Here is a 22,500-nt window from a genome sequence, read left to right as displayed (position 1 = left end):
AGAAGACAGATCTGGATGACAGAACAGAGAGTCAACAGGAACGAGTTGTTAAAAAAGGAACAAACTCTATTCACACTCCTTCAGTTAATCCTCCAGATGGACCAGAGTACTACAAAAGAAAAGAAAAGAAAAGCTGCACAAACAAATTCCAAAGAAACGGAAACTTTTCTTGGTGTTAAATTGTGTCTTCAGTCCCAGTGTGGACCAAGAAGAGGAAGAGGAGGATCTGTGGACAAATAAGGAGCAGAAGAGGAACTGTGGACAAATAAGGAGGAGAAGAAGAACAATTTCCCGCCAAATTCGTCTCCACCGAGGTTTGAAAGCAGAAGTCTTCTTTCACCAGAGAGTCCTCTTCGTCTCCCTTCTGTCACTTTCCTCTCTCCAGTTTTCACGTTCTCACTCCTCCCATTCCTCCTCCTCCTCCTCCTCCTCCTCCAGGGATTAGATCAGCGACACTCAGCTCTCAGAGACATTCCTGAGATACCTGATAGTTTGTAATTCATAGGCGTTCGGTGGATTCAACATGTTTTATATCAACACATTCAATTCTCTTGCTGGATGTCACACGTCTCGAGAGGACGAATCTAAATGTCTAGATGCTTTTACTTTGTAGAAAGTGTCTTCACTAACAGGTGTTATTTAGTTTAGTAGACGGAGAACTAAACTAGATTAGATTCAAACAGGAACCGCTTCCTGTTTCAGTGTCAAGAGTTTCACAATAAAAGCAGCCTTGAACACTTCAGACTTCACAGTAGAAACAGAAGGTTAGTGTAGAGTTACTGTTGGAACATCAGCTGAACTCATCACACTTTAAACATCAACAGGATTCTCTCATGTGACACCGTGAATCATCAGGGGTCTGAATTAAACCGTTTTATTTGTTAGAAGAGAAGAAGAACATCAATAAAACAGCTGATTATGAACTTTAAATCATTTGGGCTGCAAGTGGACGTAACTAACGAAGTATTTCACCATCTTTTATTAAACCTAACTTAGTAGTTTTGTTTCCTAAACATAACTAATTTGTTTTCTGTGAATACAGAAGTTTATTTTGAAAAGACTATTCATGTAACGAGATGAAATTGAACTGGACTTTCGTAGGAAAACGTTTTCATAAGATATCATACGAATAATACGAGGATACGTAGAAATAGATCGACATTCCACGTGTCACGATAAAACATTTTAGACTTGAACAAAATTGAAGCAGTAATGTTTTGCATAAAACATCGTGGTTTGGCTTAAAATAAGTACGTTAAAACAACGTAAAACATAAAAAATCGTAACAAACGTACAGAGACAAACACTTCGGGACTCGAACACCGGTCTCCTGGTTGAACGTCCTGTTTGTTTGACGCGTCAATTAGAAGGTTTTTAAATTGTACGTAACTTTCTCTGATAGCTTTACGCAGCTAGCAGTACAGACGACATGGACGACACTGATCCAGGATCAGCTCAAGGTGCCTCCCTTTGAGTCAAACACGCAGAGATTTAAATTTACTGGAAGCTGCTGAAATCTTTGAGTCACACGAGGAAAGTTATTTGTTGTAACGATGATGTCATCTGAAACAACAGACGCTCAATCAGCTGATAGGAGACGCGTTTCTCTTTCTGTTCACCCAAATGTCTCGTTTTGGTTCATTTGTTCACGTTTGAAGATTTAATTCTGCCGCAAACGATCATCACATATAATTCAGATTAATGGAGGATAACAGTGTCAGAATAATTACTTTGAATTCAATCTTTTTATAATTATTCAGAGAAAGAGCAGCGTTATTTCTGTCTCTTACGATGAACCACTGATCTGCAAAAGCAAATGTTTTTGTGGAAATTGTAATTTTATGCTCTTTAATGAATGTTTGTCATTTATGCTCTTTAAAACTACTAGGCCTGTTTTTAGCCCCCTGCTCGGAAATTGCATACTCCTACTCCTTTGAGTACACTACCCAAACTACAAGGTCTATTTTAATAATTTTGATGCTAGAATACTGGTAACACTTGTGAGATGTGTTGATATACATTGATTGGTGTATATGTTACTGGTTAATATAGAAAAATAAGAGATTACACAGCTGAAATTGAAAACATTCAGCTCCGCCTGGAAAAAATGCACTTTCAGTGATAAAAAGTTATTGAAATAATGCAGTATGATCCCTAAAAACTTTCCCAAGTCATAGCATAACTGATCAGTAGTTATTACAAAATGGTTAGAGTGGAATAAAGTGAATAATAAGAGGTTTTTATTACAAAGGGGTCAGGCGAGGTCATCATTTTCGAACCAGCTGTTGCAGCTCTTACATTGTACTTTTATACACTATATAACTATATATTTCACTTTCTTTATCACTCATATGATTCAATACATCCAAATACAGATAATAGGAATCATATTCATATTCATAACATCATCAGAGCCAGTTTTGGCTGTCATCTGTAGGATTTTCTCATTGCATGGGTGTGTGTGTGGCTGGATCTCAGCCTATCCTCGGTCGATTTCCAAAAACAACCCCTCTTTAGACGCGTCATCGTCTTAGGAAGACTCATGCCAAATTTGGTGGCGATCGTCAAAAGATTTCGTACAATAAAGTTGCCAGAAGTGAGGCGTGTACCCCGGCGGAAATTTCCGGTCGGGGTACCGACCGTATTTCTCATATTTTCACTAACTGTGTTTTTTTAAAGATATAATAGTAAATCTTTGTGTTTTGTGTCGATCAACACGAGTTCCCATCAAACCAGAGACAACAGAGAGTAACAGTAATAATATAAAGTAATAACAATGAAACTCGTCTCACCTCCACGCAGCTCCGGAGACGAGCTGCAGAACTCAGGGTTCAAAGTCGAGATCAAAGTCGAATTCAAACCAAAACAGAAACTTGAGTCTCAAAAGATTAAATACCTGCAGAGCACGAGCTCGCTGATAAGGTTCACAGCAGTTCAGTTATAAAACACAGACACAGATAGTGATGGTAGAGGACGGACGTGTAGCTACACGTGGAACAAGTGTTCTACCGCCGCTGGTGCTTCATGAGCTGTTACATTAAAACCTGTTTATGTAAGAAAAATAGTCAAAGATGTGTACAATGTTGACTGAGGTAATAAATCAAGAGAGAAGTAGAGTCATTTTCTCATAGACTTCTATACAACCAGAGGAGTCGCCCCCTGGTGGACACTAGAGAGAATGCAGCTTTAACAGACAAAACCCACTAACAGCGTGTTCAGCAGACCTCAGAGCAGCTTCTGTCTTCTGGCTGTGAAACTCATAAATTCATCCCCCACATATAATATAGTTATTTTATTATGTAGTAAAATAAGACTAAAATGTGCATTTCGTTGAGGAAGCCTGCTGTTTAATGACAATAAAATAACCTTGTAAAGTGTGCAATCTTAAGTGTCACATGATGTAACGGAGCAACATTTAACATTAAATCCATTATTACAACATAAAATATGGCAACACAACACAACACCACAACACACCACAACACCACAACACAACACACCACAACAACACCACACCACACCACAACACAACAACACAACACCACAACACAACACACCACAACAACACAACACCACACCACACCACAACACAACACAACAACACAACACCACAACACAACACACCACAACAACACAACACCACACCACAACACAACACAACAACACAACACCACAACACCACAACAACACAACACAACACCACAACACAACACACAACAACACAACACACCACAACAACACACCACAACACACCAGTCACGGAGCAGAGGAGACAGGAATGTCTCTGGTTTTCTTCACCTCCCATGAAGCGCGTCTGTCACAGCGTTGATGTGAAACAGATCCTCTGACGTCCGTCCTGCTTCGCACACAGCTGGACGTTATTCAACTAATGACGTGAGACTGGATCTCATTTAGAAGCTTGAGAACTAAAGAGGTCATTATAAATATGAACAAATGGCTTTTAGAAAGTTTATTGTTTCATTCCACTTCACAATTCAGATTCATTTTATGTTGGTTCGTTACATCAAAACTCAATAAAAACGCATTTTACTTTCAGGCTGCTGCAACAAAAGAAACCAATAAACATTTATTGAAATAAAAAGCAGACGTCATTTTGATTTTGCACCACATCCTTTATTCAACGTCTCACTCCGAGGGTTCTGGATCAACGTTTACTTTATATTTACCAAAAACAACACTTAGTTCTCTCCGCTCTGTCTCCGGCGCCCCGACAGGAATGTCTCTTATCTTTAATATCTTAACATTTTACAGTATTATTTTTTGTTTTGTTCATTTTGAATTTACAGAATCGGGAGGAAAATGTGATTTTAAATAATAATAATAATAATAATATAAAGAATTGGGTTTAAGTTTTGAAAATATAATTTCCATCTTCATCACAAGTTCATATTTTAAATACTTCCCTCCACTTAAATGTTCCTTTCATTTTTCCATCACTGGAAGTATTTTATAACAGAGAATTAAATCTGTGTGAAAATTAAATGTAAATCATTTTAAGGGTTATTTTCTGCTTTCTTATCTTTTTTTTTAGAATTGTTGTTTTTGTAAATAATTTTAAATAATCTGAGAATGTTTTTATCGACCCAATAAAACGTCACGTTATGAACGACTCATCAGCTGTTATCCTGATATTAAAGACGCGCTGACGCAGCATTTTCCACCTGATTCACTTTCTCTACAGTCTGAAGTTTCTGCAGGACACCGACGACAAGAAGGAGTTGAAATCAACGTGAGAACAAACGTTAACGACACAGAACATCTGGTCTGAAGTCACAGAGAGTTCACCAGACGCGTCGTCTTCGCACAAAGCTGAAACACGTCGTCACTTTAGGGATAATAAGAACAAAGAGAACGAGAATAACTTCATAAATAAACAACACAATAGAAGAAGAATACAAAGGTTAAAAGGATTATTAATAACCAACTTTAAACACTGGCCTCAGAAAGACACGACGTTCAACAGAATATGAAAAGAAAAATGGAAAAACAGAAATAATAACAATACATTAAGTATCTGTGACTGCAAACAGCAGCGACCTCTGACCTTCTGTGTTTACAGGACGTTCTTCAGCTCATTAAACTCAGATGTAACAGTCGATTTAGAGTTCGTCCTCCCAGAACTCACCACATCCTGCTGACATTCAGGGTTCCAGCTCTGACTCACTAATTTCTTTACTTTACTTTTTTTTACAATACTAGGATCTTTCAAAACAATCGTATTCAAAGGTCATGAACCCAGACTGAGAAATAGGAGCTGTGTGCAGATAGAAGTCGTGTGTTTGATTCTAACCAGCTTTCCAGAAGCGTTAATATTTGAACCCTACGTGACTACCTTTACATGCACAAATTAATATTCCACTATTATTCCCAATATGACAATATTTTGGATTTGATGCAAAAAACATATTCTGTTTATATATTCTGAATTAGTTCTTATTCTTCAGAGTAAAACATGTGTGACATGTTGATATTGTTCAGGGTCTGGGATCATACTTTGGACATGTATACATATATATATACACATATACATATATATATATACTCGTATACACATATATGTGTAGTCTATATACAGTATATATGTATATATATATATGTATGTACGCCGTATATACACAACTAGCCAACAGTTAGTAGCGCTGGAGTAGAGATGATGTCCAGAAGAACAGAAGGAGAAACATCATGAAGGACTTGGAGATCGCCAGGTTTCTGGATATCAACAAATATCTTTTAGAGAAGCTGTTTGAAGGACTGAAGGAGGTCCAACACGTCCTCCACCTCTGGAACACGCTGAGAGAACATCTGTTAGCTCCTGATGTTCACATTGACATGTTTAGAAGAGATGAACGACGTGTTAGAGCATCGATCGTTAATCTGAATATGAACGGCTGAAGGAATATTAATTTTCATCAGCTATGTAAATAGATTAACAGGAATATTGTCTTTTTCAGACTAAAATCAAAAGCCAGAATATTAGGTTCATGTTAACGTAGACTACATTCATTACGTCCCTCAGATGTGGACTTATTCTCTCTTGCTTTGCCGTTTGAGGAAGATCATTTTCAACATGGTGACCTCATAAAGTTTGTCTGGTCCACTGAAACCAGCAGTTACACAACGACTTCTACCGTTTTTACTTTTTCATTCCCTTTTTCTTTTCTCTTGTAATGCCACGAAAAAGAAAAAAAGGTCTCGTGTCTTTCTTTCACATCCTGTTACAGTTCTGAGAAAGAGTCGAAGGAATGTGTGAAAGTCCATTGATGCTAATTCTCCTGGTGGACTGACCTGGTCCCGGTCCCCCTGGCCCCCCCGGTCCGGCTCCACCCTGCAGGGTTTGGGTCAGGCTAACTTGGGCGGTGCTGAAGGAGGTTATCCGGCCGCTTCCAGCGATCTGGAGGTTGACCGTGGTGGCATAACTGGTCTTCTGGTTCTTGGTCGGAGACAAAAGGGCGAAGGGTAGCGGGGATGCACTCGGGGGCTCGGGGGGAGGGATTGAGGGTGGAGGAGGCGTTGAGGATTGGTAGCGGTGGTGGTGCTGGTAGGGGGCAGGTGAAGGGGAGGCAGACAGGAGCCTGCACGAGGAGGAGGAGGAGGAGGGTTGGGCAACGTAGGCGCAGATTAGCTGGCTGCGACAATCCCCCTCCTGAACCTCCGGGTCCCCCCACTCGGCCTGGCTGTCCGATGACACCGGAGAGGATAGGAGGGCGTGGGGGAGAGAGGAGAGAGGGGGAGGAGGAGAGGAAGAGGCGGTGGAGAAAGCGGCACTGAGGACATCGCTTTCCCTGTATTTGTTTGAAAGCTCTCGGACATCCGGCCAGGGCACGCTGGTGAAGTGCTGCCCACCGAGGGCGGCGCCCGTCCCCGGGGTGAGCCGGGCGGGCGAGAGCGGGGATCGAAGCCCAGCTCGAGGGCTCAGGCAGGACGGCGAGCCGCCGTACGAGGACCACCCGCTCCTCGGACTGGTCGGACAGGACTCATGCCGGTCGAAGAGGCCTCGGCCGCTGACACTGAAACCGAGGGACCTGCTGCTGCCGTCGGCCCAAGAACGGCGAGCTCCACTGGGGTTGCTCCTGGCGGGGCTGGGGGGTCTGTCGGCCATGATGGAGGAGGAGTGAGACCTCCGGAGGGTTTGGGAGGGTGCAGGAGGGTACAAAGAAGAAGCGGGGAAAGAAGCGTTCTCCAGCGTCGGCAATTCTAGTGAGGAAGGAAAGGAAGGCGAGGGAGTAGAGGAGGAGGACGCATATTTGGGGTTTCTAGGTTGAGGCGCCACCACGTTATTGGTCCAAACGTTCACCGACACGCCAATGGGAGGCGGGGAGAGGATCCGAGGGCTGAGACACGAAGAGGACTGCCCGAACGCTGACCTGGGCAGCTCCAAAGTGAGGCCTAGCGGGTTGTGGGAACTCGCGCCTCGTGCACTCCGAGGGTGGGGGGGCTTGTTCGCCATGGGGGAGGTGTAATTATGTTGGGGAGGTGGGGAGCAAAGGCGGGTAAAAGAGGCCGGGGTCGGAGAGGGTTGGGACGACGGGGATTGAACTCGTGAGCTGGGTTCGGACGCGGAGAAAGGCCGAGCCACGCGATTGTGTGACCCGGACCAGAGAGGATCCGGAGTTCGTGGGGTCACCGTGGCGTTGGGGCTACCGTTAGCTAGTGGCTTGTTGCCAATCACCGGGTTTATAGCAGCTAAGCTAACGTTATTGTTGTTGTTTGCGTTGGAGTCAGTTTTGGAGTGGAGGAAAGAGGGACGAGGGGAAGGAGAAGAAGGTAGACGACGGGTCATGGACGGGGAAGGGGAGCATTGGGAAAGAGGAAGAGGAGGAGAAGGAGACGGCATGAGAGACTGAGAAGGACAAGAGGACCAGAGAGAGGACAGGGGACCCCGGGGATGTTGGTACCCATCTTTGGTGCACCCTAGCTGGGCGTACGCGGGCGCGCTGGAGCCCTGCTGACCCGGAGGAGGTGTAGGTGATGGGGAGCGCCGGCGCAGATGAGAGAACGGCAAGGAAGCTGCGGAGGCGGGGCTTTGGTTTGTGGGCGGGGCTTGTTGCAGGGCACTGTTCTTTTTCGCCATGCTCTGGCTGATGGACTGGCTAATACAGGAGGCGGCTAAGGATCTGGTGAACACAGAGGAGGAAGGAGCAACAGGGGAGGAGCGCAGCGAAGAAGAAGACGATGATGGCGTAGGTGAGGAAGGAGGAGCTGCTTGCATGGAGGAAGATCTCCCAGAGGAAGATGGAGTGGGAGAGAAACAGGGAAGAGCCCTGGAGACATTGCTCAGGGAGGTGTCTTGAGCGGTGGGAGAAGATGCTGGAACAACCCTGAACGGTGAGGAGCAGGGAGGTGCTCGGACAGAAGAGGAGGAGGATGAAGGGAGGGCTCTAACAGGGGAGGGGGAGCGGTGCCTGAAGCTGGGTCTGAAGGCTGAGGAGGGGGCCGTGGTGAGGTCCGAGTCCTGTCCAGGGGGGGCATCGGTTGGGGGCAGTCTCTCCACCAGGTTCTCCAAGGAGGGTCTGGAAGGTGGGCGGCTGGTGGTGGGGGATCGTGAGTCCTGGTGGTTTGGCTCCCTGGAACTGACAGAGAAGCACAGATTAGGATGGTTAAAGCAACGACCGGTAGCTGAAGTGGTGAAATTTTCACCACTACAGTTAAGATCCAGAAAATACAAGAAAGATGTAGAGATTTAGTTTTTTTAGGACAAAAATGACTGAAAGGACAGAGGAATCATAAACCATTGCAGCTAAATCCAAAACAAAAGCTTTCTTAGTTGACGAGACACATTGCGGTTGAGCGAAATGTCTTCGGTTGTTTAAATCTCAGTGGGTGAATAAAAAAACAATCTGAATCGGTTCCTGTGAGAAACAATGTCAAAGTTTTTCTTTGGTATTTAGTTTCAGTTCCAAGAAATGTTGTAAACTAATCTCTAAACGGGAAGAAGCTGAGAATTCTGTGGGAGTTTGAGAGGTGGAAGATGCGAAATGGACTAAAAATTAGTAATTCCTGGGGCCTCGTAGTTTATGGAAAGTAGTTGGTTGGGTTTTGTTCTACATGTGAGAGTTGGAAAAGCAGAAAGAGAGACGGAGGACTGAACTCTCGAGCTGGCAAGAAGATGATGTTAACATCTGGAAAACATTCTTTATCCTCAGATTTAAAAAAACTCTTCCAAACCTTTAACAAGGAACAAACGGATTGATGAGCTCACAGTTCTATCACACACTTCATAACTCTACATGATGTAACGGACCGTTGCTGATCCGTAGCCTACTGATCCCCCTCACAGTTTAACGTTCACCATCACACTGCAAGTAAAGTTTAACGTTAACCATCACAGTGTAAATAAAGTGTTACTGACTCAGTAGAACATGTGTTTCTAGTCTCTGGTCTCTGATCATGTTTCATTGTAAACAACCAATCAGTGTTTAAACCAACAGGAGGAGAGCTAGTAACGTTAGCAGCACCGCTAACGGCTAACCAACAGGAGGAGAGCTATTAACTTTAACAGCACTGCTAACGGCTAACCAACAGGAGGAGAGCTAGTAAGTTACTAGCTCAAAGCACATTATAATACATCATTACAAATAATAATGACTAGATTTGTTTTAATAAATAAAAATCCAATCTTTTATTTCTTTATCAGTTATATTGTGTGTTTTTATGAAGAAAAAACACTAAAACAAAGTAAAAGTATAACATTTAGTATTTTTGATCTGGATCCTCGTAGACCAGCTGCTATAATCAAACAACAAAGGATCTGTATCTGTTAATAATGACCATCAATGATCGGGTATTAGTAGCAGGTGCAAAAAAAACATGATCAGAGATCTAAAAGTTATATTTGCTCCTTTTCTTTTGTGCTGATCAGATCTGTGAATTGTATGATTTTTTTAATAACTAAGATACAATGTATTCGTACAAAAGTTTCCTTGATGTTGTTTTAAAAAACTCTTAAATATTGTGGATGAAGACACGTTTCAACGGTGACATCATTGAGTTATTGATCTCTGGCACAAACAAAGTGTCAGAGGAGCCCTGAGGATCATTCCTTAAAACACGTCCTGATCGGTTTCCATCACAAGAGAAAAGATGACGACGTCTCTCCGTGTGGAGCTGAGATTGAAAGCACATGTCTGGGTTTAATCTCTGGTCAGCACAGGGTCGGGTTGTTAGGATCATGCTGAGGTCAGGGTTCAGGATCAGGTTTATATCGACTTAGGAGAATCTGCAAACATCTGCTTCCTGATAATAAACATCTGTTAAGAAGTGGGTAGTGGCTTCTAGGGATGTCCCCTTAATACATACATAAATAAATATGTGAAAAATATCCAAAAGATGTCCTAAAATTATTAGTGAAATAATTGTGAGAAAATTCTGAAAAATTCAGAATATGTGCAAATTAATCAATTAATGTAAATAAACATAATTTATAAAATATTTATCAGAAAATATTAGTAGTATACGTTGAAAGAAATAGTGAAATATGTCTTAAAAATATGTGAAAAAAATAAATAAATTGTGGGAGATATTGATTAGGTAACTTTAGTGATGTCATACGTTAGTGATGTCATACGTTAGTGATGTCATACGGAGCTTGATCAGAACAGGATCATCAATGAAACATAATCATTGAGATCATTGATTAGCTGAGAATGTGTTTTAAAGACTTTATAACTTCTTGTGTTGCTGCTCAAGAAAGTTGTTTACATACAAGAATAACAAAGAAATGTTGATTATCTTCTTAATTAAACGTCTTTTTTTCTCACAAAATAACCAGAAAGAACCAATAAGAGTTCTAGTATCTATAAAAGCTGCCACAGACTTACCAGGTGTTAGACAGAGCCCGTCTCCCCGTAGTAGCCGGTAGGTCCTCCGGCCTCCGGCTGGTGAACGTCGGCAGACAGTCTGCGGTTTCTGTGACTGTGTGAGCAGAAAGGCGTCCCGGTTCTCCCGAGGATCCGTAGTAAGACGTCTCTTCCGTAAAGATCACGGACGAACCGAGCAGAAGCATCCTGGTCTGTGATGAGGATTCTTCTGGCTTTGGCCCCGCCTCCTCCAGGTGAAGTGGTCCCCTCTGGGTCTGATCCACCACGGGTACCGGGTCAGGCACCAGCTCTCCGTTTACAGTGAACACATCTCTGTGGAGAGTAGGTCCGGTGGTCTCTTCTCTGTCTTTGGAGGATTCCCTCTGTGGTTCGATGAGAGCTGAGAGACTTCTCGGCTCAGAGTCGACCGGCTGGGTGATGAAGTCCACAGATGTTGAGGAAGCAGAGCGTCCATCACTCAGCTCATACCTGCAGGAGAATCACACAGAGTCTTTAGGGTCCAAGTCAAAGGGGGTTAGATTCCTACTGTAAAACCACACGACGTGATGATCTACATCAAGGACAGCCAGGGTGCAAAATATGGGTTTTAATTGACACTTCAGATCCCTGAGAGTCTCTAAAATCACAAGACAATTATTTATCACTTGCTGTTTTAAATTACTTCTTAAAACACATTTTTACAGACTGGCTTTTATGTGATGTCGTCGCTTTTCTGTTATATTACAATTTGTTTATTTTATTTTATTTTATTTTATTTTATTTCATTTCATTTCATTTCATTTCATTTTATTTTATTTCATTTCATTTTGTAAACTCTGTTTTTAAAGGTGCTATATAAATAAAGTTATTGTTATTATTATTATCATGTAGTGCGGATTGTAAAGCCCTCTGAGACAAATTTGTGATTTTGTTTTGGATACAAATACGATTTAATCTCCGCTTCAAAAAGCTTTTTTTCAACCATATTTAACCAATGATTACTGAGATAAATAGATGCTTTATTAAACGTTTAGTTGGTATCAGAGTGGTTGTTGAAATAATAGTCATCATATTTTTAATGAATATCGGTCTATAATGATGGTCAGTAAAACTGTATTTCACACTCTGATGGTTAAAGTGTGTCATTAATCTGTGGTTCACAATAGACAACAGTCCGTTAAACCACAATATGATCCACTCACCTCTCTCTTTTCTCTCTCTCCACAACTTCTGAATGAATCTCCCCGTTTTGATTCAGGACTTCTTCTCTCCCCGAGGACGACGTGGAGCAGAAGTCCCTGAACTCTGTGACGCTACAATCCAAGTTCATGGTTGACGTCAATGGGCTCTGATCTTCAGCTTGCGTTGTGACGTGATGTTCGGACGCTGCAGAAGTAGATGACGAGTCAGAGGAGTTGAACCCGCGGTTGTAGCTGGGCGGATTCTCTCTGGAAGTCTGGAGGTTGTCACTCGATCTGCAGTCTCTTTCTTTGGCTAAAGCAGAGATGAAGTATCTGGGTCTGGAGAGTGTGACTTCGTTGGTCTGGGGGTGACACGCCGGCTGCTCTTTGACAAACGCATGACCGGACAGCAGAGGATCACAGGGGTTCATCACCGTCTCCTGGAAATCTGGAAGAGAACCATAGAGAGCAAAACACCTAAGTAATGGATCAGAAAGAAATTTGTTCTTACGGTTATTTTGGCCGTCATCTTGTTTTTTTAGCAACCAGTGAACAGGAAGTGACCATATCTGGACTGAGGAGGAGTGATGTAGAGACGCCATATACGTCTCTGGCAGAGACCTGTCAATCACTGTGTAGCCCCACCCTAAAGCATCCCCTGCTTTATGGTCTGTTTGACTCTAAATGGACCATAATGTACTAAATGAACATCATGCTGTATTGAAGAAGACTTGAAACTAGAGATTGAGACCATAAACTCATGTTTACAATGTTTACTGAGGTAATAAATCAAGAGAGAAGTAGAGTCATTTTCTCATAGACTTCTATACAACCAGAGGAGTCGCCCCCTGGTGGACACTAGAGAGAATGCAGCTTTAACACGTGAAGCATCGGCTTCACTTTTCATTTGCTTGTCAAGCATTTAAGGCCTTCCTTGTAAAATCCTTCGACATGTTGATTGTGTTTTTATCAGCCAACTATTTGTGACAGTTATGTCTGAAAAGTGTGCCAAGTAACAAAACATTCTAGAATAAACTACGCTTAAGGGTTGCAATGGTATCCAGTTATCTTGTGGTCCACTCGACAAGAAATCAAGTCGTTGTACTTAGAAGACGTACCGTTTGTCAGGCTCTCCGCTCTCTTTATCGTCCTCTCCTGGATCATCCAGTCCTCCCGGCTCGTGGTTTGGGTCTGGTACTGGCTGTAAGTCTTGGTATGGTTCTGGCTTTGGTAATGTGTCTGACTCCACAGCTGGCTTTTGTTTTGGATCTGCGATTGCTGCCCGGTTTGGGTTACTGTTTGGCTCTGAACTTTGGTCTCTGAGTGGGTCTCTGATTGACTGACTTCCTTTTGGTGTTGTGTTTGCTGCCGGTACTTAGTCGGGTTCTGTATTTGAGTCTGAGATTGAATTGACTGGCTTTCGGTTTGGGTCTGAGTTGAGTATCCAGACGGTCTACCTGAGTCCCATAATAGGTTCCATACATTGCTGGCCCGTTTCTGATGCAGGGGGACCTTCATGGTGCTGGCTTTGGCGCTGTACATGCGGGCCATTGTTTGGACCTTGCTCAGAATGCGCTCTGAGTTTTCCATCAGCATGGAGTCCACCACGGGGCCGGCCTCAAATAACCCAATACCGGCTACGTCCGACCTCATGCCTTCAAACAAGACCCGGTTGGCGGTGACAATCCTGGATTGGCGGGACCATCGACCCACTTTAATCTGACTGGGAAGACCTTCAAGGTTCCAGCTGGTTCTTTCTAGGTCTCTGTGTTTGGTGGACTGAGCCTTGGCCTCAGTTTTTTGACACTGCTCTGTAGCTGGCAGAGGAGTAGGCGGTTCAATGTGGCTTTCATTTGGTTCTGCCAGCCCTGCTGGGTTCGGTTCATGTCCATTCATAACAACTGGGTTTCCAGCACTGGTTGTGATTGGTTTGTCTGTGCACTTGTGCTGTTCGGTAATAGTCGGTTCTTCTCCTGGCTGGGAATGTCCACCGGGCTCTCCGGTAGCCATAACACTCGTCTGCTGTTCTTCCAGCGCTTCCTCCGATGGTCCTTTGCAAACTTTTCCATCTTCGCCCAGAATCTCAGCCTCTTCTTCAACGGGACGGTTTGGACTCGACTGCAGATTCAATTGGTTTGGAGTCTCCTTGTCCTGAATCTCGGTAGAGGTTTGACTTTCTGCATCAAAATCCAAAGAGCTGATCGGTTTCTCAGCTTGTACATCACTCTCTAAATCTGCTGAGAGTGAAGTGACGGAAGGGATCTCTGGATCTGCCTCTCTGTTGATCGCTTCCGTTGTTTCACACTTGCATCGTCCGCTCTCTGGCTCCCCCTGGTGTCCACTCACGTCAAAGCGCGATACCGACTCCTTCACTAAGCCGGATGGGATTTGTGAGAAACTGTTTCTCCTTGTCTGTGTCAATCCTTCTCCTCGTTCGTCGTCATGGTCTTCGTCCTCCTCCTCCTTCTCCTCTGCTTCGGCCTCGGCTGCCGCCTCGTAGTAACTCCGGATCTTTTCGATGATCTTCTTGTCTCGCTTGGTGAGGTGGGAGCCTCTTGAGCGTTGCTGGCCTCTCTGGGATGGGTGAGGAGGGGGATCTGGATTTGGGGAGGAAGTGGTGGTTTCAGTGATCACCTCTTCCCTGGGCGACTGACAACTCTTTCTTTCTTCCTCTTCTGAGATGGAGGGATGAAGATCTGACGCATGGATGATAATCTCTCCTCCTTCATCCCTTGTTTCCTCCTCTCCTTCCTCTTTTCCTAACACTTCTCCTTCTATCTCTCCACCCTCCTCCACTCCCTTCTCCACTTCACTTGCTGCATCTTGGATTTCCTGGACTTCATTCATAGTCCTCTCATTTTCAAGACCGCTTTCCCCTCCAGGGTCACCAGGCTGACTTTGGAAGGTGCCGTCATTCTCGGCCTCTGCTTTTTCCTGCTCCTGGTGCATTGTGGGTCTTTGTTCTGGACTGGTGGGGCAGGCGACTGGGGGCAGTGGGCAGGTGAAGTTGGTCTGGATGGATGGAGGCTGACTCTCTTTGGGCTGATCCAGAACGCGCTCCTGGAAGAAAAGTAAGACAATGAAAGTGACTCTAATGTGAACATTAGCATGAATAGCAGCAGTAGTTGTACAAACAGACACACTAAAGGTGATATTGGTGAATCAGGTGGTGAATCTGGTTGACGGCATATTTGAGTGGATGTAGAATAGAATGAAGTGTTTCCTCACCGCTGTGTCAGTGTGGATGGCGGTGAGTCCATCTCTGGTTCTGCTCTGGTTGATGAACTCCAGGATTTCTTCTGTGATTGACAGCGTAGGAGGAGCGCTGAGGGGAGTCAACTCCTCTTCATCCTCTTCCTCCTCATTCGGAATAGAATAGAAAAGAACACATTGTTAATTCTTTGCAACCAGTGAACAGGAAGTGACCATATCTGGACTTAGGAGGAGTGACGTTGAGACGCCGTGTACGTCTCTGGTAGAGACCTGTCAATCACTGTGTAGCCCCGCCCTAAAGCATCCCCTGCTTTATGGTCTGTTTGACTCTAAATGGACCATAATGTACTAAATGAACATCATGCTGTATTGAAGAAGACTTGAAACTAGAGATTGAGACCATAAACTCATGTTTACAATGTTTACTGAGGTAATAAATCAAGAGAGAAGTAGAGTCATTTTCTCATAGACTTCTATACAACCAGAGGAGTCCCGTATCAGTGAAGTACCTCCTCCTCTCGGTTGGGTCTCAGTTGTGGTTCGGTCCTCTCGGCCTCCACCTCGATGACGGAGGACGCCAGTGTGCTGCTGCTGCCCGCTGAGCCCAGACCGTCTGCCTGGCTCAGCTCGCCATCGCTGCCCGTCTGCTGCAGAAACAACACCACGACGGTCACTTCTTCACCTTACTGGCTAATGTGTTAACGTCATCGTATCTCAATGTTTTAACTGTGAGCTCATGTTGTAGCACCATAGTTGTACAAATGCTTTGTCTGTACATCATATCTAGATTCTATAATGATCCATTCCTGTGGTATGTCACACCCCAACATCCTGTCTATGCAGGAGATATACATCACACTAAACGTAATCCAGGAGGAAATGTATATAAATACATGCTTGATATTTTGCCATTTAGTTTTTTGTCAAAGTGACGTTGTAGGAGACACTCTTACCTTCAGAGCTGCAGGATTCCACGGTTGGTGGGAGAAGAGAAGAAGAAGAGGAGGAGGTGGGAGCAGAGGGACAGAGATGTTATCCAGATGTCATTGTTGTTCGGTCTCCACACAACAACAGAAGTAAATCCATGTGAGAATGTCTCTGATCTCTTGTCTTAAAGGTCAGCTGGTCTGTTTACCGTAACGATATCAGCACATTAATATAACAAACACCAGCTTCTTCAACTGAGCAGCATTCTTTACACTCTGTTACCACAAAGCGGCCCCTACGGCCGATTAAAGCTGCTGCAGAGTTTGTTCTTTTTTTAATAGCTGAGTCATCGTTCTCACCGTTGTGATGAAACGCTGCTTCGATGTCTTTCGCCGGAGCTGGAAGAGAAACAAAGACTTTACATGGGTTGCTGACTCAGGGTTTCAGCAGGTTACTGACTGTCATCACTTCATCCCGTTATTATGAATATTGCCACACAACGCCAACAAGTCTCTTAAGAAGACACGAGCCGTTCTCTTGTCATGACACGTCATAATCTCATGAACTTTGAAACACAGCTGAACATCTGGATGTCATTGAAGAATACAAAAGTGTAATAAATCATGACGTCCTAACGTCCTTTCCTAACCACTTCTCCTTGAGCTCGATGGAAAACGTCACGAGGTCAAGGAGGGATGTTAAGGAGAGTTCATGAGGAGTTAGGAAAGAGAGAATCCGACTAAACTACGTAATGATGAGGCGACGGAGGTGTTTAACAATCTATCACAGGCCAGCTCGTTTTATTTTAATGATGCTTGTTGTTATGATAATTTGTTTATTGACAGTTTGCTTTATTTACTGTTCATTTTATTTCATATTCTTATTTCCTTTTTTAAACTTATTTGTTATTTGTTTGAAGTAAATAAATACATTTCAAATGAAAGGAATGTCACTGCCTGTTCATATTCATCATGAATTCCATTACTTTATGACTGTATGAGTATAATTGTTAAACTTGTGTGTTTTCATGGTGCATCGCTTTAAATGTTGCCGCTGCAAGTAATTGTGGGTCGGCATTAGCTCCTCCAGTGTTTCCTCTGCTAAAGGAGAAAGGAAAGGAAGCATTGAAGCACCTTTCCTTAACATTTAGAGGATTCAAACAGCTCTAATGAGGAAGCTTCCTGGGCAGGTGACTGTCCTCTGCAGTAGACAGATGGAGGCCATGTGGACTCTTACTGGACCGATGTGGTCTACCTGACTGGCGTCTGTAGGGCACAGAGGCCGTGTGGACTCTTACTGGACCGACGTGGTCTACCTGACTGTCTCCTGGTCCGTCTGTAGGGCACAGAGGCCGTGTGGACTCTTACTGGACCGTGGTGGTCTACCTGACTGTCTCCTGGTCAGTCTGTAGGGCACAGAGGCCGTGTGGACTCTTACTGGACCGATGTGGTCTACCTGACTGTCTCCTGGTCCGTCTGTAGGGCACAGAGGCCGTGTGGACTCTTACTGGACCGATGTGGTCTACCTGACTGTCTCCTGGTCCGTCTGTAGGGCAGGTTTCCCTCCAGCAGCAGCGGCAGACTCTTCCTGGACTTCTCCGGTGTGTACATGAGCAGTTCTGGAGGCTCTGGAGGGACAAACGGAGACAAGGAAACCTGCTGAATAACTGGACCCAGTGAGTCTCTGGTTCTGGTCTTAGTTTCTGTGTAAATGTAATGTTCCAGGCTGAACACACGTGTGTTTTATTTATTCCTGTATGTCTCCGTGCTTTACATTACTATGGATTCTGTTTGACGTGTTTGTAGTTCTTAATGAGGAAGAAGGAGACGACTGACCCTGACCTGACTGACGTCGTCCTCTGTAGAAGCCGTGGACGTCGTCCGGTCGCGGCGACGCGGAGTTCTTCTTCAGGTTCACCTGGTCGAACTGAGGAGCTGGAACACAGGAAGTGATGTCACCTCGTTCACAAAACAGCTGTTCAGAGTCTACTGATGGACTTTATGCATCGTTAGTCATAAACGTGTGAACTCACATTGACAGAAGTTGTCTCCGAGGACCTGTCTCGCCTGGAAAGAATGAGAATCAGAAAACATGGGTTCAACTTCAGGAGAACTTCATAAGAGACAGAAGACAAATGTCTCACTTCATAACGAGGACTGAGAGACAGAAGACAAACGTCTCACTTCATAACGAGGACTGAGAGACAGAAGACAAACGTCTCACTTCATAACGAGGACTGAGAGACAGAAGACAAACGTCTCACTTCATAACGAGGACTGAGAGACAGAAGACAAACGTCTCACTTCATAACGTGGACTGAGAGACAGAAGACAAACGTCTCACTTCATAACGAGGACTATGAGACAGAAGACAAACGTCTCACTTCATAACGAGGACTGAGAGACAGAAGACAAACGTCTCACTTCATAACGAGGACTGAGAGACAGAAGAAAAACGTCTCACTTCATAACGAGGACTGAGAGACAGAAGACAAACGTCTCACTTCATAACGTGGACTGAGAGACAGAAGACAAACGTCTCACTTCATAACGAGGACTGAGAGACAGAAGACAAACGTCTCACTTCATAACGAGGACTATGAGACAGAAGACAAATGTCTCACTTCATAACGAGGACTGAGAGACAGAAGACAAACGTCTCACTTCATAACGAGGACTATGAGACAGAAGACAAACGTCTCACTTCATAACGAGGACTGAGAGACAGAAGACAAACGTCTCACTTCATAACGAGGACTGAGAGACAGAAGACAAACGTCTCACTTCATAACGTGGATTGAGAGACAGAAGACAAACGTCTCACTTCATAACGAGGACTGAGAGACAGAAGACAAACGTCTCACTTCATAACGTGGATTGAGAGACAGAAGACACACGTCTCACTTCATAACGAGGACTGAGAGACAGAAGACAAACGTCTCACTTCATAACGAGGACTGAGAGACAGAAGACAAACGTCTCACTTCATAACGAGGACTATGAGACAGAAGACAAATGTCTCACTTCATAACGAGGACTGAGAGACAGAAGACAAACGTCTCACTTCATAACGAGGACTATGAGACAGAAGACAAATGTCTCACTTCATAACGTGGACTGAGAGACAGAAGACAAACGTCTCACTTCATAACGAGGACTATGAGACAGAAGACAAACGTCTCACTTCATAACGTGGACTGAGAGACAGAAGACAAACGTCTCACTTCATAACGAGGACTGAGAGACAGAAGACAAATGTCTCACTTCATAACGAGGACTGACAGACAGAAGACAAACGTCTCACTTCATAACGAGGACTATGAGACAGAAGACAAACGTCTCACTTCATAACGTGGACTGAGAGACAGAAGACAAACGTCTCACTTCATAACGAGGACTGAGAGACAGAAGACAAACGTCTCACTTCATAACGAGGACTATGAGACAGAAGACAAATGTCTCACTTCAGGAGAAGAGTCTGCTTTACTTCATGTCTCGTCTTTGTAAAGTTGTACTTTAAAGTAAACCTCTACATCCATCTACTCTGATGGACTGGTGGTCTGTCATAATGCATGCTGGGAAAAAATGAGCCCTGTGATAAATAGCAGTATTAATACTGCTGTTATTTATTTATTTATCTTTTATGTCACCGACATAGTTGAGATATTTTTCTTCCGATAACTCGTCTTCTTACAGACTAGAGGAAATAAAACATTTATTTTATACTTTGTTTGTTTGCGTCTGTAGATTTCTACTAAATTCACCAAAAGTTACCATTACATAATGCCTCATTTATATATTTAAACATAACATGTCAGAAAACTTGTAATACAAAAGATAATGGTCTTAATGTGAGTGATGAAGTGGTGAAGTTTGATGGTGATATCTATGAGTTCATGTTGTGACCCTATTCACCTGTAGAGTCTCTTAATGTGAGTGATGAAGTGGTGAAGTTTCATGGTGATATCTGTGAGGTCATGTTGTGACTCTATTCACCTGTAGAGTCTCATTAATAAATCCTTTTAGAGCTCCCGCTCCAAACAGGCAGCAGCACAAATAATGTTACCGACACAAAAACAAAACGCATAACAATTTAAAATGAAACAAAAAGAACAAATTAGAGAATACTAAAATGATATTTAAGTCATTTAAGATCATTTAAGGTCATTTAAGGTCATTTTAGATGCATCCAGAGAAGATCCTAAAACTCTGAACGGTAGAAACACGTCCTTGAGATGCAGAACTCGTCTCTAAAGTCTATAGAATGAGTTCTGTTAGTGGACCTGATAGTTACCTGAGAGAGAATCATCCCGTTCCTAGATTCATGTCCTCATGTTACAATATATCACAAACCGTGTAGTTTTTTGTATTTTACTGCGTTGTGTAATAAGTACACAATGACATCACTGTGTTTCAGTGCTAAGAGCAGTTTGTGTCAACGACCAGCAGGTGGCAGCAGAAGACTTCTGGTGACTGATAATACAAGTACTACTACTGCTACTACTACTACTACAAGTCACTACTACAATCAACACTAGTACTACTACTATTAATACCATCCACTGGTTCCACTACTACGTACTACTACTACTACTACTACTACTACTACTACTGCTACTACTACTACAATCAACACTAGTACTACTACTATTAATACCATCCACTGGTTCCACTACTACTACTACTACTACTACTACAATCAACACTAGTACTACTACTATTAATACCATCCACTGGTTCCACTACTACGTACTACTACTACTACTACTACTACGTACTACTAATACTGCTACTAGTACTACTACTAGTACTACTACTACAATCAACACTAGTACTACTACTATTAATACCATCCACTGGTTCCACTACTACGTACTACTACTACTACTACTACTACGTACTACTAATACTGCTACTAGTACTACTACTAGTACTACTACTACAATCAACACTAGTACTACTACTATTAATACCATCCACTGGTTCCACTACTACGTACTACTACTACTAATAGCAGTCACTACTACAATCTTCCTTCCCTCCTTATAGCCTTTCTTCCTACCTCTATCATTTCTGTTCTTCTTTCCTTCCTTCATCCCTCATTACCTTTCTTTCTCTCTCCTTCTTTTTCTTCCTCCTTTCCTTCCCTTGCCTCCTTACCTTCTGTGGTAGAGAAGCAGGATGGTTCTCTACGATCAGTCTCTTGAGGTAGTGAACCCAAAGTCTCTTCTCCTCCTGGTTCTTTGTCTGCAGTAAAGAAATGAAATATGAACAACATGGAGTACATTATATATATGTACATATATATATATATATATATGTACATATATATATATATATGTATATACATATATGTACATGTATATATATATATATACATATGTATGTATATATATATATATATATATATATATATATATATATATATATATATATATATATATATATATATATATATATATATGTTAATAAGATGTTTAACAGTCAGACATGTGGATCAGAGTCTCAGACTGAACCCTCTGATGGACCAGAGTCGGACCTTTAGTCTTCATCACTCACCTGGACGACGTGCTGCTGTTTGGGAATCGTCTGATCGGACACTTTGAAGCAGAGAGAGTCCTTCAGGGTCTCCACCAGCAGCAGATTACAGCACTGGACAGACATGGAGACGAGATGGAGGGCCCGTTAGATGACTGATGAAGAACACTACACCACATGTCAAGGGGTCAGTCTCTAGACCGTCAGTACGTACGAATATATGCGTGCTGTAGACGAACTGCTCCAGCCTCTTCTTGGCGATCAGCAGCATGGTGTCAAACAGGAAGAAGGCTCTCTCCTTCTTCACCCTGTGGACCCTGAAGGAACCTTCCAGAACCAGCTCTCCGAACCCGCCGAGGTCCGGCCCGCTCCAGTTCACCAGCAGGGACTCGATCTCCTGTGAGGAGGTGAAGGGTCACAGGGTCAGAGGTGGATCAGGGAGAAGCTTCTAGAGGATGAGTCAGGTCCTGATCGCTGTTTTCTACCGGTATTCTATGTTCTGGTTCTTTTACAGTTTTTGTGTGAAGTTCCATTTTTATAAACCTTTTTAAAAGATCACTCTCTGAAATGGTTCTCGATAGACCTGGAACTCCAAGACCAGCAGCACCAGAGGAGTGCCAGGATCCTGTTAAGGCTCTTTATAATAACTCTATTTATGTAGCGCCTTGAAAAACAACCGTCTCACATCTCATCTGTTTGTTCATGAGTCAGAGAGAGAGAAGAAGAGTCTCATCTGAATGTAGTATTTAGAGTGTCACCGGTAGTATCGGGTAGTATTTGTAGTACTGAATGTAGTATTTAGAGTGTCACCTGTAGTATCGGGTA

General features: G+C 43.3%; 2 protein-coding genes across 2 annotated transcripts in view; both read right to left on the bottom strand.

Moving 5' to 3' along the window:
* Positions 1–3,955: 3,955 nt before the first annotated feature.
* On the bottom strand, positions 3,956–16,041 carry LOC142939573 (uncharacterized). The gene is made up of 7 exons (XM_076082779.1): positions 15,988–16,041; positions 15,721–15,858; positions 15,227–15,358; positions 13,117–15,058; positions 12,020–12,446; positions 10,839–11,306; positions 3,956–8,591 (listed from the first exon to the last, which is right to left on the bottom strand). Exons 1-7 carry the CDS (start codon positions 16,039–16,041, stop codon positions 6,227–6,229), a joined length of 5,526 nt encoding a protein of 1,841 aa, XP_075938894.1. The 3' UTR covers positions 3,956–6,226.
* Positions 16,042–16,342: 301 nt separating this feature from the next.
* The window catches only part of plekhg2 (pleckstrin homology domain containing, family G (with RhoGef domain) member 2), a 49,096-nt gene continuing 42,938 nt past the window's right edge, over positions 16,343–22,500 (bottom strand). Inside the window, exons 8-14 of the mRNA XM_076082778.1 lie at positions 21,890–22,072; positions 21,697–21,789; positions 21,298–21,384; positions 18,171–18,204; positions 17,974–18,072; positions 17,664–17,765; positions 16,343–16,536 (exon numbers count right to left, since the gene is read on the bottom strand). Of these exons, the coding sequence (XP_075938893.1) occupies positions 16,343–16,536; positions 17,664–17,765; positions 17,974–18,072; positions 18,171–18,204; positions 21,298–21,384; positions 21,697–21,789; positions 21,890–22,072 (792 nt within the window). The remainder of the gene's footprint in view (positions 16,537–17,663; positions 17,766–17,973; positions 18,073–18,170; positions 18,205–21,297; positions 21,385–21,696; positions 21,790–21,889; positions 22,073–22,500) is intronic.

The sequence above is a fragment of the Anarhichas minor genome, unplaced genomic scaffold, assembly GCF_050575085.1.
Source record: "Anarhichas minor isolate MPS153535 unplaced genomic scaffold, ASM5057508v1 ptg000102l, whole genome shotgun sequence".
In the NCBI taxonomy this organism is placed as follows: Eukaryota; Metazoa; Chordata; class Actinopteri; order Perciformes; family Anarhichadidae; genus Anarhichas; species Anarhichas minor.
Note: the sequence above shows the minus strand (reverse complement) of the source record. Positions and strands in the feature narration are given on the sequence as shown.

Coding starts and splice junctions, on each gene's coding strand:
- LOC142939573 (XM_076082779.1), bottom strand. CDS start 16,041: ATGTTGGGGTGTGACATACCACAGGAATGGATCATTATAGAATCTAGA. Junction 15,859..15,987: donor TTATAGAATCTAGATATGAT/GTACAGACAAAG, acceptor TTGTTTCTGCAG/CAGACGGGCAGCGATGGCGA. Junction 8,592..10,838: donor CGGGCTCTGTCTAACACCTG/GTAAGTCTGTGG, acceptor CTTCTCTGTCAG/TTCCAGGGAGCCAAACCACC.